This window comes from Ornithodoros turicata, chromosome 8 (genome assembly GCF_037126465.1).
Source record: "Ornithodoros turicata isolate Travis chromosome 8, ASM3712646v1, whole genome shotgun sequence".
In the NCBI taxonomy this organism is placed as follows: Eukaryota; Metazoa; Arthropoda; class Arachnida; order Ixodida; family Argasidae; genus Ornithodoros; species Ornithodoros turicata.
Window position 1 is genome coordinate 39,794,135 of NC_088208.1, and position 25,356 is coordinate 39,819,490.

Genomic DNA, 25,356 nt, shown 5'->3' on the forward strand with positions numbered 1-25,356 from the left:
TTGCTTTCATGCAAGCCACTGGACTCCTCGAAGAGCTGTAAACAAAACTCCGACCTGTCGTCACTTCACTTTCACCATAATTCGTCCTCTCATATTAACCACTGTGAAGTGGGGTAGGGTCCTGTGGCTACCACGGGGAAACACCTCATGTCATCATCACTTGTTCGTTTATTGTTGTTGTTGTTGATGATGTGCCTACTCTCGCCCACGTGGCCTATACGCAGGGTAACAGTTTTACGATTGAATAAAACACTTTGTACCGTGCAGCGCAAGATTATTTCATAATTTGAGGCTACACGACCAACATTTGACGAGTATACTGGCGATAGGCAGAGATGCCACAGACGACATATTGTTTGCTTAGAACTGTGTGCCAGTTGGCGAACAGCTTTTACGTGACTACGTTAGCAAGGCATTTTACAGCTTATTTGTATTTCTTAATTTTATTTATTTATTTATGGAATAGCAAGCTGAAGTCTCGTTTGGCTGACCTCTCCCCCGTTTTTTTTTCCTTTTCGTCTTATAAATATATCCCCCACCCCGCAGGATAATAATTCACACAGTTACTATTGTGAAATTACAGAATATTACATGCACCTCCGACTACTTTATTAACCTTTAAGTTTTTATACGGGTATAACCTTACTAGCAAGCGTGCGGCATCGAGATCATGGGGTTAATGTCATTACAAACTGACGTGTGGTATGACCTTCACAGATAATGCCATTTCTTCTGCCCGTGTAAACCTCGTGCCTTTGTGAAGTGTGACAACGTGCATAAGATTTCCCTCTGGAAGGGCAAGTGGGCTCTAACTCGATACCCTGCGCTCGTCCAAGACAATTGGATATAATTCAAATTGCATTCGTATGCAGTATTTAAGTGTTTAAAACGGTCTAAACGGATTTGAAGTTGAGGGAGAGGAGGAAGTAGTCAGTTCCCTCCCCCCCCTCCTTTGGGTCATAACGGGAAGCAGCCGACCTTGCACGCCATCAAACTCAACTCAACTGCATGGACTGCCGCCAACGCGCGAGCGAAGCACCTCTCCTCCGCCAGCTGCAGAAAGGAGGAAAACCTCCAACTCGATACTCCACACAGTCGCTCAATCGCTCCGGCGGCATTCAGTTGTGTTGCCGGCAGCGCGATTCCATGGACGCCAATGACGACGCTAGCGCCACCGGTAATTAACGGGACATCATCCAACAACCGTCTTGCGGTCCCGAACTTCCACGGCGGTCAGGATAGGAAGCACAGTCTCCCTTCGCAGCTGCAAAGGAGGCCGTCGCTCTCCGGATACGCGGCGGCGATAGAAACAGCCAGGGAAAATGCACGCCGGCGAAAGTTGAGTCAGGTTGGACAGGTGGTCACTCACAGGCTCTCGACGACGATAGGGTGGAATGTGGCGCCAGTGTCGACGCAAGAGATAACGGAACAGGCCAAGAGTCTATGTGGACGTTATTTAAGGGCGAAACTCAAGAGCTGTGGTCCGCTCCACAGAAAGTTGGGTCTGCAACGGTTGAAAAGTGTGACCAATATCGCCGCGGGTTACCCAACGACTGATGTGTCGCACCAGTTGAGGATGGTGTGTTCGGAGTTGGAGCGCACTTACCCTGACTTGTTTCAGGTAAGTTTCGGGTGGAGTGTACAGCGAGCGATACAAATGCGAAAAGAAGGACTGAGGGAGTAATGCTCTTTGGGACAACTTGCATGTGCCTGAAGCCCCTATTGCTTGCGCCTCATATGACATGAGCACCTGTTTCTTCCCTTTTCGTCAACTTTCACATAGCGATCGTTACCGTTATATTTCAAGTTCGCGCGCTTCAAGCCCGCTTTGATTGGCTCGCGGGAGAGCTCGTGGCGCATCACAAGCCGAAATGATGCATTTAACCTGGGTTATGTTGTAACGACAAGTTCAAGATTGGGCTCCTGGGTTTCCCGGCACTGCCGGCAGCTCCAGGCAGTTATACCTCCACCTTTCTTCATTATTTCTGTGCGCGCAGAGATGAAGCACTACTCATCGTGGTTGTGGAATAGTCAATAGGGGACATTGAGAAATTATGGATGTTACGATTGTCTTATATTTCTATTTTTTACTTCTCGAGAGTACACATTTTACAGGTCGAGACGGGCTGGCTTGTACAATTGTTATATTCCTCCTTGTATCTTTGTATTCTAATTTTGTTGTATCGGAAATTGTATTTAGCGCGAGAAATTTAATTGACATATATAAGCGGAACATGTAGCATTTTTATTTGTAAAGGGAGACTATTTACGTTTCGATTTTTATATTATTCTTCGCGTGCCAACACCAATGTCTTGTGTTGTTCTTGTGCTCGTAAATAGAGATCGCTGTCATTCTTCCTTAATCCTTTCTCCTTCCGATCGGCAGCCTTGCATGAAATTAGACTTTTCTGAGTACTGCATCCGGCAATTCGTTTGCAAGGACTTTGTTCACTCAAAACTGTTTTTTCACCCAGACTTTATGCACGTAGAGTCGGTGTGCACTCAAACGTTGTGCATGCCGTTCAGTATGCGCTAACACAATACCGCGCTTGAGCCAGTCGCAATGCCCTATTATCCGGTTTCATAAATTTAATTCGATTATTATTAGCGTCACCGGTCACTCGAACCACCTGCCACCTTGAAAGCATGCATTGTTTTGTCAAACTAGTCTCATAAATAAGCCTTAAAAATTGAGCCACGGGCGTGACTGTTTGGCGGCGACGAGGTCAAACGATACGCTGATGTCATAATATAGGCAGCGTGATATTGCATAAATGAAGTCGCGAAAATGACAGCCTTCATAATGACTTTCCTGGTCGACCTTCTTTATTATAGACACTTACAAAACTTGATAAGGAAGGTTCCCGGGAAAAGGAAAAGCCTGTCATTTCACTTCGTCTTGATGTGAAACTATGCATGCAAAAGGTTAACCCTATTGTCGCATTGATGCGTCGAATAAATTCGAGCCTTTTGTCAATGGGCAACGTGTAGCAGACCACTTCCCCGAATGGTAACGAGGGTGTAATAAATGCAATAAATTTAATAATACATGCAACAAATGACCCATACCAATAAGCATTATGTTACGAAAAGCAAAGCAAGGCCGAAAATAAAGTTGTTGTTGTTGTTGTTACGAATAAAATGTCCAGAAGGTAGCGACCTAAAATCTCCATACGGGAGCGATTGAAACTTTCCTTATAGGAGCGACTGAAAATCTTCATATGGGAATGATTGAAAATTCCCATTCGGGAACGATTGAAAATTCCCAATCGGGAACGATTGAAAATTCCCATTCAGGAACGATTGAAAATTCCCATATGGGAAGGACTGAAAATTCTCATATGGGAGCGACTGAAAATTTCCATACGGGAAGGACTGAAAATTCTCGTACGGGAGAGGGATTGAAAACGTCCATAAGGAAGCAATTAAAAATGTCCACATGGAAGTTATTTAAAACACAGCTAAATACAGCTGGCTTTCCGACAAAGTTTTAGGACATTTTTTTGTTTTTTATTTTTTAATTTTCCACGACTCCACGACTGTATGAGCTCTGTTCAACGCCTGTCAACCTTGCCCGATCCAGGCCCGACGTATTCGCTCAGTGCAGCAGGTGCATCAACGCAGGTGTTGCTACGAGGACACACGAGAACCGTGCGCTTCACTTCAAGTAAAGGCTATAAACGCGTACATAAAACACGTATCCGCGAAGACCTCTATACAAGAGAAGCCCGTGCACGTCCTCTATCTTGAGTTAACTCCATGCAAACACGGCGAAGTTGAAGAGAATATTATATGCGTACGCGCAGATAACTTTCTCAAGTGCGATTGCTGCAGGTGGTTCTCAAGGAACACTGATCCTCAGTTTGAAGTAAGAGTAGTTATGAAGAGTAGTTAATAATACTTACTTCTTGCGCTCCTCGTTCACTTTCACTTACTTCGTGGGAGGCATGTTAACAGATGACGCTTCATTTGTCAGAGCTCTGCAAGTAAAAGAAATTAAACTTACATTTTTTTTTATTCTGCTTCGTCGCCGCGAAGCAACGGTGGCTACTAGCGGCGTACAGATGTGGACATATGGAGAGAGGACAGGAGGAAAGAGTGGGGGACAATAGGGGTGCTAGTATGCGTCCTGGGCCGACTTCAGGGGGAAACTGTGCCGACATCCGTCTGGAAAGTCTTCGAGAAACCCAGGGAAAACTTCAGACGGCACAGCCGGTGGTAGGACTCGAACCCACTACCTCCCAGCATTTTGGCTACCACGAACGGGCGGGCCGCTCGGCCATGCCGCTGATAAAACTTCAATTATGTTTCAAGTTATCGTAAAAGTCCCTAAGGATAAGTATAACAAATACACTACAGTGAACCCTCGTTATTATGACCATGATCGTTCTCGAAAATTTTGGTCATAATGCGGAATTGTCATATTAACGGGGGACACCTGCAGAGGTTTCATTGCATTGTTCCCCACGAGTGTGTATGGTCGTAAAGCGCGTATGTCAGATTATCGGGGGTCATATTAACGAGGGTTCGCTGTAGAGGCTGTCTTTTCGTCAAAACAATAGAAAAGTAGAATTGCTTTCCCCCGCCCTCCAAGTGTCGTGCCCTTTTGCGAGTCATTGTATAATGCATGTATCAGTTTTGTAATGCAGTATCGTGTTGACAGGTTTAACTGGATAGCGTTTCAAACTCAGGTGTCCGCTGTTTTATTTCACTCGTCTCCACCTTTCCTTGGCGCATTATAGTCGTCGTTGCTCATGCGCCAATAAACCTAACTCATCATCATCGTCGTCATCATCATCATCATCACATGTATCAGTTCATGTCCTTGCACTCACAATGTCCTGGTAATTGACGCTGTGACATATCTATTTCTCATCCCCAGTGCTGCGGTAGCCCCCGAGAGATGACGGTATTAATAAATAAGTATATAAATTACCCGTCGTACTGGCACTTTCGCTGCATGGCGCTGTTTGAGCAGTCGACGGCCGCGGTTAGACGTTCGACGTGTCTAAAAATGCTGGCGCGGAATATTCTGACCGTCAAAGAATCAAGGATATACGCGATGCCGAGATAGATTACATTTCGCGCCGATTAAGATCGGGGAAAGAGAGAGTTATCGAAGAAAGAATCTTTCCTGTCTGTTGAAGAGAGCGAGCACATGTTAACCTATCCGAGTCGAAAAATCGATGTGGTTCTAATGCACCGTCCGTCTCTGCAGGGGCCATTTTGTTTGTATATGTGCAGCAGCACTAAATCCTGCACTCTGGACCGTAAGCGAAAAGACGTGAAACGACGCCATGCTGGCCGTTTTTTTCTTCTTCTTCTTTTTTATTTTTTATTTTTTTACTGATGTGGTGTCGTAACGTTTTCAGTCCGGCCCACTTTACGGAACCATAAAGTAAAATTCGTCGTTGTAGCTGCGGAGGGATCGATATCTGATTTGTAAAGTGCGCGAAATCTCAATCGTTGAATTGCGTCGGGGCTGTGTATACGACTGCATCTTATTCGATTAGGTTAGATCGAAAGAAGAAAATATAATAATAATAATAAAATAAAATAGTACCGCAATATCTAACATCGTCTTTACTGTACGTGTCCATGCTTAGGAATTTCGCTTATACTAATTTGAATTCTGTTTAAAATAAAAATAAAATGAGTGCACGTAACGATTTAGCCACGTTGATTTAGTTTCCGAAGGCGGAGTTGCTCGTTTTCTTTACTTCACGTCTACACGCGGTCCTTCCACAAACGATGCCAACGAAGAGAAAATATAAAACAATGCGAAAAACACCGTGGATACCTCATATTTAATGTGCGATGTGCATGTGCACCCCATCCGATCATCATTCATGTTGTTTTTGATGCCTAATGTGCAGATCGGACGAAAACACGGTTCGCAGATTTCACAGAGTTCATACGTTAAAATGGGGATATTCTACGATGAAAAGGTCCGTCAAGCCAGCTCCCATTATATGACTACAGCGAGACAATAGCAGAAAGCCTCCCACGTACAGAAGTCATTCACAATTCAATCAATTCTGCAAAACACAACCTGTGCGGCCGGCGGTCCGTTACCGGAAGCCATATTGCCCTGCCCAGGTCTTAGCTTAAAGTTGTAACATCAAACTGCGAGGAACATCAACAAGAAGCCTTGTTTACAACTGTCTTCACTTAACATTCACAGCCAATAATCGAGACCGAAGGCAGGGCTGCCGCTCGATTCGCTGATAAGTCAGCATCAGGCGACAACATGTGGCCGGCTGCGCGGCGATAAATGGAGATAAAAAAATTAAAAAATACGTACGATAAAAAGGACGTTGCCAAATGTTTCGCGCCTCGGGCTCCCTGGCCGTAACACGTCGTATTTCGATGTGGGGAAAATGCCTGTATCTTTGGCTATTGTGCCAAACCCGTTTAAATGCGGTATATATTTACAGGGCCATCGTTGGCGTTTACGTCTTTGGCGAAAACGCTTCTTGCTGCTTTTTATTTATTTTTTTATCACTACATACAGTAGTCATTACACAATACCAACGTACTGCAAACACAGTCTTGCGATCACGTGACCGCGGTATGAATGCACGGACGGACTTAGTATACGCGATGGTTTGTTCTTATAAAGAATGTTTCCTGGTTTCTGCATTGTGGTTGTAAACCAGCTGTTGTGCGTATTATATTCTAATAGCTCTGGTGCGATTCGATGTCGCACTCCGGACCCAGTGAATATCAAACCCAGGCCTGTATTGTATTACGCCAGGCAAGAAAGCTTCGACAGTAATCCCCCTAAGGGATGGTAGCGCGACTTTTAACGAAGCTTTACTGAAGATGGAGGTCTCAATATAATGACTCAGGCACAACTCGGATGCCTAATTGGCACACGCACAAAACCAGCGAGTCTGACTGCCTTACTCCCTCACACTCTTGTCATCATCATCATCATCATCATCTCATATTCTTCTTTAGCTACAGTCGTGACGATGCCCACAGCTGTAAGGTCAACGACGGCAAGCTGCTATACCATATCACTTCCACCTATAGTGAAGATCGTCAGCAATCCCAAGCACAGATAATAGAGCCCTCGAAATCTTCCCTGCATTTTACCATCCCGAAGCTATGCAGAAACTATCCCAACAGTCTACGCTCCTATTCACCAACGCCGATTAACGTTTGAACCGAGATAAACGATACCTTAACTTGAATTTAACGCTTAACTCTGCTTCACTAAAAGGAGTTATATTGTCGCTGAAACCAGGGCTCCGAACCGAAACGTTTTCCGGTTTGTTTCGGGTTAGGGTTCGACCATAAAGGTCCGGTTCCGGTTCAGCTCCGGAGTTCACATATACATCGGTTCGATTAACCGGTTCAGAGGCTGAAAACCGGTTCGGAACCGGTTCGAGGTTCTAATATGCCGCAAAATTATAGGTAGCCATTAAACATGATACAAGATCACTTAGTTACGTTTTTTATGTATTTATTTCTGTTTTTCGACCAACAGGACCCCCTTTTATCCCTTCTCCGAGCAAAGTGCCGCCGATCCAGGCAGGTAAACCGCTCGAATTCCCACATCACCCCCACCACACACCAACCCGAACCGAACGGCAACCCGAACCGGTAACCGAAGTTTTTATATCGGTTCGGTTCCGGTTCAGCTCCAGCTAAAAAATTACGGTTAATTCCGGTTTTCGGTTTCGGTTCGGTTCGACGCTCTGGCTGAAACATTCCTCACGTCACCAATTAACGTTCGTAAAAAGAAGAATGGAGTGTTAACTTGAATTTTTATGAACCCTTGATCTTGGTTGTTAACCAGCGTTGGTAAAATCGGGCCTAAGCAACCACCGTGTTGGAACCACCATTTTGACGACAGCGCGTTGCTCCACAATTGCACAACTTTCGTCATGGAGGGAGCCCCGGATAAAAGGACGTACATACAAAACAATGTCGTTGACGGCGTACTGTTGCGGGATGTCTGCGTAATAATAAGTAACGTACACGGTTGAGTGTACGTCATCCGCGTCATGTGCGTCATCAGCAGAACAGGAATAGTGTTTGTCCTGGAAAAAAATAGATTGAGAGAGAAGGGTGCACTGACTGGATAGTAAAAGTGCGTGTTCCTATGTGGGACATACCAACTCCGGGGGATCTCAAAGAAAGAGAAAATGACCACAGAGCGGCGGATGTGGTGCCATGCCACTTCCCCAACAACACCGAATATCTTATCCGAATTTTTACGTCCGAAGGATGTCCCTCGGATATCCATCGGACGCACGAATCCGTTAGGACATTACTGGTACATCCAGAGGATATTCGGTGTTGTTGGGGTTTTATGAACACTTCTTCCTATTCTTTTTATTATGTTTGTTTTTTTAATGAAAAGTTGACAAGCGGCATGACCGAGTGGACACAGTATCCGCTCGTTACCGACAGCTCCCAGATCGCGCTGAAGAATGAGAGGTGGCAGGTTCGAATCCTTCAGCTGGCAGTGCTGACTGAGATGTTCCCCAGATTTCTCGGTAGACTATATCGGCACAGTTCCACCGTGAAGTCTGCCCAATACGCATACTCACCCTACCGCCTTTTTTGTCTATTTGTCTGCACACTGCTCATATGGTCTTAGTTGCTTCGTGGTGCAAACACCGAATAAAAGAAAAGAACTCGCGCCGTAATAATGTCACAAAATGAAGACATATCACACCCGCAGTGGAAGCAGGTCGTTTGGAGACGGCGAATATTGACGTCATTCACTCGAACCCATCGATCATCCTTCAGCTCAAAAGAAGCTATATTGACAAGGACCAACAAGAGTTCCAATGTACACAGAAACTTGCCAAGGCACGGGTCCCGCTGGCCAAATGCGAAGTGCATACATCGCCGGGCCTCACACAGGGCACCAAAAGGAGCGGACGTAGATCAATGTTGTTCAACAAATATTTGTTCTGCCTCGTACGTGCGAGAATACGGTGGCGGGTTTTGTAGCTTAATCAGCCTCAATCAGTGCCTGTGACAGGAATCGAGCCTACACGCCTCTTGATTGCCGCTGTCACAACATTACGCTGACACCATGCACTCAACTATTTTTCTTTCCTTTTTGCCGATAATCGCAAGTTTATCTACGTACACACTACGTACACTTATGCAGGAAGTCCAAACTAACATTCTACTCGAGTTAAACCGACTGAATGTTGTTAGTACTCGTCTATCGTATATAGTGCGACGTCAGGATCCCAACGTTCGTGCCGACGAAGCTGAGGCAAAACAACGTAGACGCAAAGACCGTGCAGTGCGTGTCGCCGAAGCAGAGGCAAGGTGGACCCACCCAGCGGCAAGACACTGCAGTACGTGTCGCCGGAGCGAAGGCAAAGAGGCGTCAGAGGCAAGCGTATATATACATGCCAGATGGGGTCAACGCTTCACCTCCGGACCTCTTTGGTGACTGCGAGGACGTGGGTGAGGTGTGTGCGGTGCAATTTGAGAGTCGACTCATCGTCGTGGACGCCTACTTTGCCCCCACCGCAACATTTCCGCGAGTTATCAGAAGTCCACATGCCATCACCGAGACTGGCAGGGGGCTTAAACACTGACGCACCAACTTCATCACCGATCTACAAGAAACGCGCGTTGATGTTGCAACATGGCCACCGGAACAGGTGCTGTAACAACCTGGAGAAAGACCAGCATTGATTTGGTCTTCCAAAATGGAGGCCTCGTCAAGAGTATCGACCACATCACCACTCATTCCACAGATCACAAGGCAGTATACTCGTCATTCTAAAGAAGTTCTACATACATCAGCAATAAAAGTGTCAACATTAGCCGAATACTGGTTTAAGGGACGAGGTGTCCATCGCAAAGTCCCCTCGAGAATCACCCTGGTCAAGGGTTTCGTCCCTTCGTCAATTCCGTTACGAATAGCCTCGGCTTTCGTCCAGAAACTTTGACCGAAATTTAAGGTCATAATTCACCCGTGGACGTCTTTTTCGAAAGTCTATAGACGTTTTAAAACCTCGAACGAACGACAGTAGGTACAATGGACCTCCATCGCCGTTAGCACACCCGCGTGTGCTGTCCGCGTGGCTTTGACAGGGCATGGAATGCAATCTGCCTATGTATATAGTGAAAGCTCGTCGACCCCTAATTAGCGATTGGCCTTGACGCCTTTGCACTTGAACGCTACGTGGCCTCACCTGCCCGAATGAACGAGGGCGGAGCCGGCCGGACTTGCCCGGTCGAGAACCTTCATCTGGTAAAGATGGCAGGGGTGTGTAGTGAGCGGAGCAGATTTAAATATCGATCGGCCAAGGTGCAACCGGCAATTTTGCAACTAAATTAATCTCTCGACGTCGGTGCTAGACTCGGTTGAACGAGTGAGGGGGGGGGGGGGGGGAGATATGTTGAGTTGAGTGATGGATTAACGAGGACGTTATTCACGGTATTAATTCAAATCGCGCGTCCAGTTCGCACGCGAATGGCGATGGCTGTAAGCAGCCTACAGACGTTTAGACACGGGGGGAAGCGGGAAAGAGTAGGAGACAGAGGAGGGGAGGGGGTTAGTACGCATACTGGGCCAGCTTCAGAGGGAGCTTTCGACATCTGTACGGAAGGTATAGGAGGAAAATTGGCGGATCAAGTAGATGAAAACTGTAACACTAAGAAAGCTGGCGCATGAACACCTTTCTGGAACGGCGAGCTACCTCCATGTTTTTCTCCTCATATCTGATCTAATCTAATCTTCAGAACAGCAAGGTGCAAGGAGGTTTGGAAGAAGCTGTATACGGCTCTCTGTGGGTTTTACGCAGAACACAAAATATGTATATAAAATGGGATTTCGCTGCGTTCTTTACGAAAGTCGCACACGATATTTTTAACGCACAACTAGAAGGGCAAGAGAAGAAAAGCTAGCAGATACAGGTGCAACGCCCACACGTGATGGAAATATATCCTGCGCAAATCTCTGGCAGAAGCGGTAGTGCATGCTCAGTGCGGGAAAGAGTGCTTGGGAAAGAGGAAGTGTGTTAATTGCGCAGACCTGCTGTCGCCATCCTAGCTGTACAGGTACATTTCAGAGCGAAGAGATTATTGTCTCTCTGGAAACGATTCGCCCTAATGGAGCGCTTAATGACGGCGCAATAATTAGTCCTTTAGGAATCGACAAACGGCAACTCACTTTCATTATCTGCGAAGCATCTTGTCACCTGCACGCGGTCGTTAGAGCCATGGAGACGGATGCCTTTCGAGACAATGGTGATCGTTATGTGTTCCGATGTATTCGCTGGGCTCCGAAGGAGAAACGACAGTTTGACGTAGTCGTCATTTGAACAAGATTTCCGAATCTCTGTTAGCACAGCGAAGTAGCTGCCGCTATAAGCTCTGGGTATAAATGTGGTCAGATGGAGAGAGAGGATAACAGGTAGGGTGTGCGAGACAGGTTATGTCTTGGGGAGGGGATATGTTTATTAAGAAAAAAAGGAAGGAAAGGTTAGCCAAGCAAAGAGCAGGCTTGCTATTCCGGAAAAAAAAGGAGGAAAGGGGGAAGGGGCTTATGTCATGGGCTGACCTCGGTGGCAACTGCGTTTGAAAACGAGCTGGTGGCGTAGGACTGCACGGCCATTCGAGCCACTCAGTTTCATTTTATAGTCACGACAATAGTCTGATCACATTCAGTCGCGTTGAAGTATTTTAAAGCCGTCTTGTAACTATTGACAGGAATCCCGACAATCCCTATACCGTACGATTCTTCTTTTCTTCCTTTGTTTGGATTCCCCCTTTTTTCTTTTTCCTTCCTTTTCTTTTTCGTTTTCCCTTCCCCCTTCTTTCCCTTTTTTTTCGGTATAGCAAAATGCGATAACATTACCCAATATGTGCATCAGGCAGCACGAAGAGTAACGCACAAGAGCTGCATACCACGGTCTCATAGACCGTGTGCATACGAAGAACTGTTCTTTCGGCTATAGGAAAACGAGAGCGAAGCATTGACAAGCACAAAGAGACGACGACCAGCCTCATTCGGACAAGAGATACATGCCGCTTTCATGGGGGAAGTGCAGGATGACGAAAGACACATATTTGTTCGCATCTACCACACGCGAGCGACACACAAGCCATACGGAATCATCTTTCACGTTGGTGTCAACATCCACTCGGTTACTCGACGCCTTCATTTATTTGCTCGTTCGTGCCGCAGTGGAGCAACGCAGTTGATGTGTCTCGTGTGGAATGCAGGAAGCAACGATGTACTCAGATAGTAAGAGTCACGTCTCATGAGCGACACAAGGCCCCTTTGTAGACGTTTTCACGGGACACTGGGGAATCGCAAAAAGTGCACCGGGTGGTGCGTTATGCCAGGTACAAAGATTTACCTGTACGGAAGTACGGGAGACCCGATATGAGAAGGCTACAGAGAACTTGCGTTCGAAGTTTCAGTCTTGACACGGATGGATGAATTTATGTGACTGGCGACTGCTGCCCAGTCATGGGTAGTAACTAAGTTATTTTTAACTTGTAACTGTAACTAGTTACTTTTGGGGTTAACTAGTTACAGTAACTAGTTACATTTCCAGAAAAGTAGTTTTTAACTGTAACTAGTTACTATTTCTGTGAATGTAACTGCAAAATGTAACTAGTTACTCGAATAAATGTCGATCCTTTTTTACGTACGTACACACGTCGTATTTTTTCCCTGTGGGAGAGCCACATATTGACTTCTACAGCTTCTCGTTAAGTGGAATAATACTTTTATCGCACTTAAGTAAATGTAAATAAATGTACGTTTTTAACGATTGTATCACCCTCTCATGGTCATTTTTATAAAAAGTAACTGTAATGTAACTAAGTTACTTTCTCACAGTCACTGTAACTGTAACTAGTTACTTGACCAAGAAAGTAACTATAACTGCAACTCAGTTACTTTCTAGAAGTAACTTACCCAAGACTGCAGTGCTGCCTGTACCGCAAGTAAGCAGTGCCTGTAAACACGCGGGCTTACACGTTCCAATGAATTTATTGCCATGTTGTTTTTGTAACCACGGCGTATGATGATGATTTATTGCGGGTGAAAATATGGCGATGTAAGCTCTACTTCAGAACATTAGTGACGTAAGCATCGGAAAATATAGCGACGTAAGCCCCACTTCAGAACCTTAGTGATGTAAGCTCTCCTTAGCGTGGGGCATCTAGAGTGATTACGTAACAGCACATGGTCACAGCGAATAACGTACAGTTCTTTTTTATTCGAATCTACACTATCGATCTATCATAATTATGATCGAATTTGTTCATTAATTATTCGGATTAAGTTTTGTCTATTTGACATTCACGCGAAATGGGAACAGGAATAATCTTCGGAACTCACGCTAAACAGTGCGAGCGGCACGAACAAAATAAGGCTCGAGAAAGTGTCACGCATTCATAATTATACTGCCTTGCATCCACAATGCGTGAGGGCGTTGCCTAACAACACAAGTAACAACACGGTAGCAATTTCTCCTCTTCGCAAACGGTGCACAGCGCCGCCGGTGGCGGGTTACCGAGGAAACCTCTCGAGATTTTACCGGGTGGGGCACCTTCCGAGCAATTGCTGGTGGTTTGTGCATGCTGGAAGCCTCTTTACATACGATGAAAAAAAAAAAACGGACTAAGAAAAGAAAAACAATGAGCGTGCCACTTTGTACGCGGGCCTGGGAACGTGAGGTGAAGGTTAACTGGTTCGCGCCACCACGCGCCGTGGATCGTTGAAAATGGCTTTTTTCTTTTTTTCCTTTCTTACCTAACCTTTTCTTCGAACGAGGGATACACAGAGGAATATGAGGCGCTGCTCACGTAAGCCAACCTCAAGTGCGAGGGCGATGGAGTTTCACAAAATATTCTCTCAGCACCGGAAGCGGAAATGGAATAGGAACGAAAGCAACAAAAGGGAAGGTGGTTCTGTTGTGTGCTTGTGTATCTGCCCCTTGTACGCCATGATCATCTACGCATCCACGTTCTTACGAACAAAGGGTGTGTTGAGGTAACGTGCGCTACCTGTTCCAGCAGAGGGCCCTATTCCTGGACGTCATTCTTCACCGCATGATAAGAAACCATTGCGGAGAAGCCACACGTACAAACTGTTGATGCCAGACATCCAGAGAAATGACCTTGCAGGAACGTCCTCGGTCGAATTAGAGGCCACAACCTTCGGTTCAGTGAACAGGCACTGTGTCAAGTGATCATCCGAGGCCATTACACACGAATGGGAATATGTCACCCAGCTTTGTTATCACCGCGTCATTTACAGAACCATTTTCCAATAATCAAAAATTCAAATTGGGAGCAGATTTACACGAGTCAGCCTATTTGTGTGGCGACATGCTGTCTGTCTGTGCTGTTTAATAGCATATGTGTGTCGTAAACGCAGTTGTTGTTTGCGTACTGCAACATAAATAAAAAGAGTAATTTGAAGAAAAAAAATGACGACATTAAATTATTGCGGGTAACCTCCCCTACTCTTACCGTGTATTACCGAGCGCTCAACGTCCAGTGTTAACATACGCTGCTAACCGTGAGGAATATCCTGCGAAACAGCCACAAAATATTCCGTAGCAGACGACAGGAAAGACGCTGACGGTGTCGTCTGCTAAGTGCGCAGTGCGCCACTCCTGTGAATGCTCGACATAACACGGGACGGAACATCGTCTCTGTGAGCAGTGTTTTCGCGTTTTCTTCCACCAGAATCTTCCGTAAGGATGTCGCCCGTGTGAATACGCAGTTGCGCCCGTTCGGATGTAGAGGTAACTGAATAAATAAACGACCTGGGATGGATTCCACGGCAGAAATCGAAGAGCAACACAAGAAGATCCAATGCATGTTTTATGCAGCTCTTGCTCCGCCGAAGACGACTCTCGATCTCGGACGTCGCGCTCCGTTTAAGTAGTGAAGATACCCTAATAGACCATTGTGCTGTACACGCATTGTCAATGTACGAGTGATTAACGCTAGACGTAGGAGGCGTCTTCGAACAGGCCTTCCTCCTTTTTACGTGCTTAGTGCTTCTACCTCTACGATGCATGATGCGTATGCACTTTCAATGTCGTATTTTACACGGTACATCAATCAAGTGTAATGAATGTGTCGACGTGACGAGCTCTACCTTTGTTTTCCCCTTAATGACAGTCAGACTGTGTGCTATTTTTCATTTGTGTGTGTGATTCTGTCAATATACAGGGCCTGTTTTTTTTTAAATATCCTTTACACATATTTTGATATAAAAACTATGAGAGTAGCGTACTGAGTTGAGTTATACGGTCATGCGGACATCCTCTCGAAGAAAGTGTTGATGTTGATGAAGAAAAAATAATAGGGAGAGGAAGTGTGTATAAGAAAGTGTGTATTATACATGATGACTAATTGCCTATAAAACTCAGGATTTCGGACACAAGCGAGATATCATGATGGAAGACAATCCTCGTTGAAAGCCATTCCATGTTTTAAAAATCCTGAAACGTGCACGTGCGTTGAAATATCCATCGCGGAATTTTGATATGTAAATGGCCGATATCGAAACCACGGCGACCGGGAGCGCTCATTCTACGTCAGGGGGTAACGTGCTTTGGAGCGATGGCGGTGATTGGAGTAGGTGCTGATCTGCTATTCTGCGATCTCGCTTTTACACGAAATTCCCTAAATAAAGAGTGAATTAATGAAGTTTAGGTAATTAGTCATCGTAGCTACATACTCTCTTCGAGAGAATGTTCTTTTTTGGTTTTTCATACAAATTTGCGAAAGGATAAGAAAACATGGCCGCATCATTCCGCAAAAGAACGAGGATTGCTCCCTATTATAAGCCTTATAGTTCCTCGTTAGCGACGGAATCCACGACGATAGTAATTTTAAAAGAAATCGTGTACTGTTAATGATAGCTTTACCATCTTCACCGTAGCCATTGCGTTCACGTCGTACAGTCTTCAAAAACAAAAGAAAGACGTACGCAGCGACAGCAAAGAATATTGTGGAAAGCTTAGCCTCGGCCGTATGTGCAACAAGGGCGCCCACCCAACGGTGCGTGCTGGTACTATCTGCCGGAGCAAAGTAGTTTGGACAGCCTTCGTGCTGGCCCTTCATATCTGTTGCTGCATGCAGAAGCGTTGCGTAGTAAATTGCATTTATTCGCAGCATCATTGCTCTTCCGAAACGACGCTTCTTGTTTTTTTCCTTCCTCCTCACGCGCATAAAGGAAAGCGTTGCGTTATGACATCTTTGCAGACAAAGCACTTCAACATCAGAGGTTTTCTTTGCTCCGTCGACTTCGTTGTGGAAGTTCCATGATGACAAGGGTGATTGAGTTTTGATAACGCAGCAGGAACTATAGGGCCGTAATATTGACGCATGCTCACAAAGGGAAAGAGAGAGAGAGAGAGAGGGCGTTCGTGCCGCAAAAGAAAATTGTGTATTGATTTTTGAAAGGAAATTGCCGCTCTTTGTTTCATGCATAGATTTTTTTTCCTTTCCACTTTTTCTTTTTTTACTTTTGTGTCGCTGATGTGGTTGTTACGCCATCCCGGCAAATGAAGCTTTTCGTGAGATTGTCAGGTATTTACCGAACACTATACTTCCAATCAAAGTCACTATTATTACAACAAAAGTACTACGATGTATAGTTAATAATGCTGCCGACAGGATACCCTGTCTCCAGGAAATTGAGACGGAAACGAACTTTCGCTTTTCTTGTTCATGGCAATGACCCTCCTGCATGAAATTTTGAAGCGGCATATACACGCAACTTACAGAAGCCTTTTTTTAATGTCACGTTATCGCCGCGAAGCAACTGTTGCTATGAACGGCGCATAGATGTGGACACATGAAGAGAGGACAGCAGGAAGGCGGAATGGAGAACAGGGAGGTTATTATGCGTTTGGGCCGACTTCAGCAGGGGGAACTTTGCCCACTATCTCCCGAGTCTTCAGCGCGACCTTGGCTACAACTAATGAGTTGACGCTTTAGTCCGCTCGGCTATGCATACAACTCTAACCTGAAAATCATTCGACAACTCCAGACTGCGCCTTTTAAGAACCAGTGGCGGCTGTTCACGTTAAATACACACGACGAGGGCGTATCAGTTACATCATAAATGAATAACACATAAAACGCCGATAAAACCTGGGACGCGCGGAAGAGAAAAAAGACAACACAACACGTTCTCAAAAAACCGAAACACGTTTGAGAACGTGTCGTGTTGACTTTTTTCTCTTCCGTGTCTCAGGTTTTATCGTCGTTTTACAATGTACCAGGTCCCCTGCATCCTTGCACTTCTATCACGAATAAAACGTATAAAGCGCAAAAAGACAGAAATAAAAGTCCCCCTCTCGTGACTAATCCACGGGACACATCACCATCATGCAACAAGGAATCATATAAATCATATATAGTACCAATAATTATGGTTGAATTCTCGAGTACACACAATTTTGATACATATCGAGCAATGGAAACGAAAATACCGCGTGAAATTACCTGTACCCGTACTACAATTACACGGATATATACGTACTTTCAAAGAAAGATAGCGAACACCTCTCCTGTTTTTCTTTTACCAATCAATCTGTCAATGAGAGTGATGGTAACACGACGAGCAATTGGGCTATAGTTGGTGCGAATGCTAATGAAGTAAACACGTCACAAAAGACAAAGGAACGGAGGAACAGACAGAACGAGAGTGATGGTAACACCGGTGATGACGTTCTCCTATCATCATCATCACCATCATCATCATCGTCATTATCATCATCATCATCATCATCATCACCATCATCATAATCTGCGTTTTTTACCCTTTCTTACGTGAATTTCCTCCAGCCATATGTCTCCCCCCGAAGCCGACGCGTATTAACTTTCCCCGTCTCACGCATTTGTGTCGTCCTTTTTTCCCATCTGCTCCCATCTCACTAAAAGTCAGAATTGCTTCTCGGTGCCAACACGGATTAAAGAAATATATCTAACTTGTTCAAGCAAAGAAAAGTAAGTCATGGATTAGACCCATCGACCTGTATTGATCCTCGTTCTAAAGGAATCAAGTCAGAGCAAGAAAGCAGATCCGGAGAAGCTCCGTATCGATCCGTTACTTCCTCCATTAACTATTTTTCATCTAATCTTGATTAATGAAGCCAAGTTCAGTCGGAGATCGATTCACCGCTGTATTAACGAACATACATGTCGTCTCGTTTCCACCTACACCAACGTTACCCACTGGGATCGTTGCGTGTGCGTTACATATATTGCTTCATCCTTCGCCTGTGCCTTTCTGATTCAACGACAGCTTTTTCCGCTTAATCGCATAAAATGTACATGAGCTATGTAAACAAGGGAGTTTTACCTTGAGATCTTCCTGGAAGGGACTGCATGCATTATAGTGCGATGTTGTTGTGTTTCCTGATGGGTTCCTGCATATTGGTCTAGAAACCGTGGCGGTGACGTCATTCTGTGTTGGCCGGATACTTGAGACATATGATGCGTTAATAACGCTAATAATGCTTAATCATCATCAATCAGTCAATTATCAAAACTCATGATAATAACGAGAAATAATGTCGGCAACGCATAACTGAAAGTAAGCTGCACTCATTAGCCCCTATGAAGATCCTGTGCTCCATCGTCGGGTTCTTCACCTGTTCATGGACTTCCTGTCGTCCACTGGATTGCTCCAGACGCCCCTTTAGTTCTTTCTTGTATTTTCATCCTTCCTTCATCATCTTCACACAATGTTCCACGTGCAATGGGGTAGGGTACCGAACCACCGCGGCGAAAACACCCCATCTCATCGTCATCATTTATTGTTGTTGAAAGAAATTATATCAAACCCGGTCGACAATGCCAGAAATTTTCGGTGGTACGGTGCAAGTTCAGGTCACTTGATTTTTAGATACCCTGTTAGCACCGCGAAGCCCTTATGGCCCTGAGCAGTGAACAGAAATATGCATGTGAAGACAGGGCAGCAAGAAGAGGTAGGACACAAGGAGTCAGTATTCGTCCTTGGCTGACCTGAGGGGAAACTATCCCTCTTAAGTCTACCAGCAAACTGCACAACTGGTGGTAGGATTCGGACCCACCGCCTCCAAATCTTATGATGATGATGATGATGATGATTTATTTTGCAGACGGTGACGGGCAACATCAGGTTACACGCACTTCCTACGCAAGAAGCTGCACAGAACGTACTGGAAGCTGTCGCGAGGGAGCTCTTCCGTAACGACATCTCCTGGGGACGCATCGTGGCCCTGTACTCAGTGTCCGGAGGCCTCGCCGTCGACTGTGTCAAGCTCGGTCACCCTGAGTATGTTCTGGGTCTCGTCCAAGCCTTGGGACTCTTCGTCGAGAGAGATCTCGCCGCTTGGATCGGCCAACAAGGGGGATGGGTGAGCGAGGATTTTTCTGCTCTCGCTTCACCTGGTCAGACGCGCCTTAGTGCATGGCTATATTGCTCATGAAACAGGGTAGTTCCCAACGTCCTCGGGAAGAATTCTTCCCTCGCGTCCCGCCTCTTATCGAGTCCAGTTCACGTAGCATTAAAGGAGTCGTGACGCTTTGGTAAGCTTGAAGCAGAGTTGACTTCTTCATCTCCGACCTGCAGAGTGGGAAGAGCGCCACCCTAGCGCCGCTCAGGAGAAATAAAGAGAAATAATGTTTCGACTGTCCCACTTGTCACGGCGGAGACACCCGCCGTGATGTCACAGAAGTATGGGCTTCGGTAATAGACTTTCTAGGCGTCGATTACACACTTTGCTGTAAGCTTTGGGTTCGTATGGATGCAAATAATCAGTTTCTGCACCTGTCAGGTGTAGGTTGAGGCCAAGTGGCGCCGCCCCTTTAAAGCACTGAAGGCGCCTATTCTCTTGCGACGATGTCGAGCAAGCACTGTCATTGTCAAGACCAAAAAACCTCCCACGGCCTATTCACACGAACCTAATGTTTCCATTGAAAAAAACGGACATAAATCCCGCACTTCCACATAAAGTCGGCCCTGGACGCACTATTCTCCCGAGCGAAATGCCGCCATATTGTCAGGCTAACAGCGCCACCAAGGAAGAAACATCTGCGTGTCTTTACCCCAAAAATAAAAGCGGGGGAAGAAGTGTCACGTATATGCTATCAACCGGGCATAAGATTACCCACAACAACGATCCCGTACGAGCGCATGCTGTGACTATCCCGTTACACAGGTTAATAAACAACGCTATCATCAATCCCAGCCAGCTATACGGTTTCAATGTCGAAGACGATGCGTTCCGGAACAAAGGTTCTAAGAAATGAATGGCTCAATTATGTCCTAAGTAAGAATAATGTTGGGCAGTGTCAAGGAATGACGTACGACTGGTTGGTACGCGCGTATACGAGGAAAATGCGCGCCGTCACAATGAATATTAAGCGTCCGAAGCGCGAATGCCTTTCGCACTGTCGATTTGTCACCTTCACCAGATGCAGGTTCATTGTAAGAGGTTTTACATGTGCAGAGGGAGCAAAGTAGCAAAATTATTTTAGAACGTTACATAAAGCAAAGAGGCAATTGTTCTAGACAGAGCGAGAGGGGCAGTCGTCCTTGCCAGAGAGGGCGCCTAACGACAGGCCCTTAGGTCGGTTGAACAGGATAAAGTGGAAACGAAGATAAAATTTGAAGTTACGATCTCGGCAGGGCTAATAAGCGTTTTCATTTCTTCGTTTACAATGCTTCTCACGCCAGTAGGAGAGACGGGAGGGGGGGGGTGCTTCAGATTTATCCTGCCCTGGGCCCAAACTTGCCTCGCTACGGCTCTGGTTCTAGACAGCTGTAGCACAGCAGTGCAGTTGCATGGTGTGAAAAGCCTGAGTCTAGGCAACAACTAGAGGGGCAAACACATACGTGGTTGTTGTGTGTTTGCCCTGTCCCTGCGGTTGTTGCACAGATTAAGGCTTTTCACATCACGGAGTATGTCCACTAGCAAGCCCGCTTCCATACCATACTCTCTCTTTAGTTGTATGCCATTATCTGGTTGTCGTGATATTGCCTCCAGGAACCGACTTTAAAAGCGTCTATTAATTAAAGCCGTCCAAAAATACGCACAATATTCTCAGAAGCACGTCTGTTGTTATCTAAACCTTGCCGCACCGTAACGTTGGTGGAAATACTACATGCAAGAAGTACGTTTCGGGTGAGGTGCTTGGGAGAACAAACTGTCTGTTCGTTTCATTCTACCTTAGCACCGCGAGACAAACGTGCCAATGAGCTATGTACAGGCGTCCACAGAGGAGAGGAGGGCAAGACAGTGAGAGAGAGAGAGATACAAGAGGCCAGTACGCGTCTTGTGCCGTCAGACGGTCAGAATTCGCATGACGGGTCTGGTCTATACCCCTTCTCACCCTCTAATCCCTCTCTACTTCCCTCTCACCTTGATAGCACACACATAACACAAACGTACGTAATACACTCCTTCTGCTACAACTACTGATACTGACGCTAATTGCTCACCTCATAGACATGTCGTTCTTGCTTCAACCGCCGGCGAACATATTACAGATTACTGCTGGTCAGTTGGACAGGCTACCACGTTAATCGAGAACAACGTCAACAGAAACTGCTTTAATTGTGATAAATGTTGAGTGCGTCTTGCCCGGAACATGTATGGCCTGTCAATTTTGTTCTTGCTGCCCCCACCGTTGTTCCCGCGTTCTGTTCCGATGCAGACGTACCGCGCGGAGCGATACGATGACGCAGGTGCAAGTAGCTACAGAACACAGACAAGCGCGCGCAGATAACGCCAAAGACAAAAAGGCAGAACGAAAAAGAACAGACGCCAAGACGCTACTTGATAATGGTATGCCATGCTGATAACAACGCCTCCAGACGCTTCGTTGCTTTGATTTGGGCAGGGTTATATTAGAAACGTTCGTAGTGTGCATAAAACAATCTGAAAAAAAAAAAAAAATCTTAATAATATTGCTTTATTGGTGCCCAAGAACGGTCGATCGTGACGACCCTAATGTTGGCGCGCACAAATACAATATGATGCACTACAAAAAGACACAATATACATATAAATACAATAATACAGTGTGCAAATACAGACAACGCAGTAATAACAAGACACGATTTATGCAATCAGAAAAAAATTGTACATGAAAAAAAAAGTAGATGCTCTTTCTTTCACGTATTTTCATGCACATGCTTTCATGTACAATGAAAGAGGTTCAAGAACGGGTATCAACTCCAACATGCGCTCTACAAACGGAGCCTTGCCATGTTGATAGAATGGCCATATCAACGACGTGTAGTGAAACAGCGGTAGCTGTGTACATTTGCATATCGGTTAGCGTTGATTCTAGTTAGCGTCAACATAGTGGCTCCACCCTGTTCCCCACTCCTTCCTGCTGTCCTCTCTCCATATGTCCACATCTGTACGACGCTCATAGCATCAGTTGCTTCGCGGCGCTAACACGGAGTTAAAAAAACGTAGTGGCTGCTTTGTATCACGCAGTGCACAAACCATAACCACTTTGCGCCATGACAGAAGTTAACCATTATCATCATCAATACGGTACCTTCTTTGTCTTCCCCTTTTCATTTCTGTTTCCTTTTCGTTTCTTTTCTTCTTTTCCTTTCCTTACTTTCCTTCTTTTCCTTTTCTTTTTCTTTTCTTCTCTTCTTTTCCTCTTTTTCTTCCCCCATTTACCTTTTGTTTTTTGGAATAGCAAGCCGACCTCCGTCTGGCTGACTTTTCCTTTCTTTCCCCCCCCCCCCCCGATCCTCCTGTCCTACCCTCACGTGATGGTGATTGTTCCGATTGGTCAGGGCTTAAGTAAGCAGTAATGATGTCGGCACATTGGCAAAATGAAAATCGCACGATAAAAAGGCATACGACGAAACGCCGTATCCTGACAGGCAACGGAACTTCTTCCCTTCCCAGTTTTGCTGATCGTGTATTTCGGCGCAGTGGAACAGGACGAGGAGCTCTACAGCAAGTCGTGCACCCATTCCAAGCAACGAGACAAAAATGTCGAGATGGAAACGATCGTTTCGAGAGGATGGAGTACTTTTCTCGGTGGAACGTGAAATTGCGGCGAGACTGTCTTCGTAGAAAATGAGGTAGTTGGTCGGCTTCTTCCGTGCGATGTAGAGCACTCGGCCTATACGCGCGTTGACAGTGCGCGGTGCTATAGTAGAATAGATTGACGTGGGAATACTCCCGCTTGCAAACACCTGGTACTGCCGACGCTACACAACTGAGGCATTCAACTGGCCGTGACTCAGCAGAGTAATGCATGTACGGACGATCGAAGCGTCGACGTTATTATTATTGTTGTTGTTGTTGTTTATATACGTATACCGAAGTCGATAGCGAGCAGAATACCTCCGTTGCGTGTAGGTCCGTCCTCGACTTTGTAGGGTCACGTGACACCACGTGACAAATTGCCATTCACCGCGTGATTGCAGGACTGTGTGCGCGGTATGCTGAAATACCGTACGCAGTAACAATGCGAAAACAGCTAAACGATTTCACAACAATTTCACTACACACTGAAAGAGTTTAAATAAAATTAATAGCATTTCGAAAAAGAGACCCGCCAAAAATTACCGCCAACCATGGCGTGTGAAGCTACCTCATTTAAATATATTTGGCACAACGCCCAAGGACTGAGTCGATTCAACTCATCAGACCTTTCCTTTGAATAAATATATACCCCCCCCCCCCCCCGTCTCAATAGCGCAACAACGACAAATGGTTCATTTTATATAAAGAAAGAGATTTAGCGTGGAAGTCGATGAGGGGTAAGTTATAGCCCTCCTTCCCACAAAACGATAGAGTGAGCCAAAAGAAAAACGGTTTAGAGCAAAACAAGAAAATTCACTGATTCGGAACTACAGCGTCTACTGCGGACTGATTCAGCGGTTGAGCAACCGCTGAATCAGTCCGCAGTAGACTCTGTTTGTCACGCTGTAAGTGTACGTTAGTAGGTGCAGTAAGAAGGTGATGCCTCATTGATTGCCATCCGGAGTCATTAAATAAGCGGTGAAAGCCATGAAAGCCTTCATAAAATTTTCGTTTTGGGCAGAGGGTTGTAGGCAAATACCATGCGTTCTGTTGCTTCCTCACTGCTGCTACGCCACACTGCGGTCGTAGGTCACTGCAGCAGATGGGCCGTGCCTGGAAGGTTACACCGCTAGGCAGACGAACCATTTTTGCAGGCAGTGTTCTTGTAAATTAAATTACGAAGTGATAAAACACAGTTCAGCGAAAATACTGTGCATGGTCGCTCTTCATGGTGTACTTGATTGATGGAGCGGGGATTGCAGAAATCGTGAATGTCACTTTCTTGTGTCACTCGTGAGTGGGTCACCCAACTTGAGTCAATGTCACTACGAGTCACTCATTTAAGTGGCTCACGTGACTCCACTACGTAGCGGACACACTGAGACTGACCTCGAATGTGTCTTGAAGTCGCCAGCTCCTGGTTGAACGACGCTATGCCTTATACCGTTCCGAGAGCGTCTAGTCAGCCATTACGCTTACCATCTGATATTACGTGTTCTGAATCTTTTTTCACCGTCTTATGCTTTCCTTATGTTTCCTTTTGCAGACGGCTCTGGTGTCACGCTTCCGCAGCGAGCCTTCCTCGTCGACATCCATCGACTTGTTCCTGATGGTCTCTGGTCTCCTATTGCTCCTCCTCTTCCTATTATACTTTTGGCTATCCTGACGACCACACTTTCTGCGCGCTGAAACTCGAGTCCTATCCATCCAAGTGTTCCTTCGAGACTCTCCGAGACCACAAACCCTTTCTCAAAAGTGAAAGTGTTCTCCCTGTTTCGTGCGGTTTGACTGCCCATGCTCCACCCTGAGTGCCCTCTGAGTGACAAGACAGACGTGAAATGCCAACAGGCCTCGAAGTGTACGACGTCGACGATGTATTGTGCACGTGAAATGGTGTTACCGGTTACCAGCTTACTGTGATTCCAATCTTTCAATGAAACCAGAGCGTTTAAGTTATGTTGTATAAGTTATAGAGCTGTTACGTAAATGGTAGTGTTAATGGCAATAAAGAGGAATTAAAAAACATCTTTGCTGAGCAACTACTCTACAACTCTGCAGCTGAACGCCACACCCCCACGTGAAAAAGTCTTTGGAACTTGCACATATAGCTCTGTGATCAAGATGCTGTTCCCTGCGCTGTCCAATCGTCGCATATACGCAGTACCTCTATTATTTATAGAAGGGTAGAAAATGGTGATGGTAAAATGGCTATTATTTACAGTTTCTTTTTTTTTGTACAGTTCTTGTGCTGCGCAAATCATGGCGTTACGAGCCAAGAATCAGAAATATTCTAGACACCAGCATAAGCGTCGTAGCCAGTGCAGCTATCTGC

The 25,356-nt window shown here is 45.7% G+C and overlaps 1 protein-coding gene across 1 annotated transcript; it reads left to right on the forward strand.

The window, feature by feature from the left end:
• Positions 1-1,084: 1,084 nt before the first annotated feature.
• Positions 1,085-25,051, forward strand: LOC135367314 (bcl-2-related ovarian killer protein homolog B-like). Its single transcript, XM_064600522.1, has 3 exons — positions 1,085-1,621; positions 19,119-19,376; positions 24,571-25,051. The coding sequence occupies exons 1-3, from the start codon at positions 1,157-1,159 to the stop codon at positions 24,688-24,690; spliced, it is 843 nt and encodes a 280-aa protein (XP_064456592.1). The 5' UTR covers positions 1,085-1,156; the 3' UTR covers positions 24,691-25,051.
• The last annotated feature ends 305 nt before the right edge of the window (positions 25,052-25,356 follow it).

Coding starts and splice junctions, on each gene's coding strand:
- LOC135367314 (XM_064600522.1), top strand. CDS start 1,157: ATGACGACGCTAGCGCCACCGGTAATTAACGGGACATCATCCAACAAC. Junction 1,622..19,118: donor CTTACCCTGACTTGTTTCAG/GTAAGTTTCGGG, acceptor TTTATTTTGCAG/ACGGTGACGGGCAACATCAG. Junction 19,377..24,570: donor TCGGCCAACAAGGGGGATGG/GTGAGCGAGGAT, acceptor TTCCTTTTGCAG/ACGGCTCTGGTGTCACGCTT.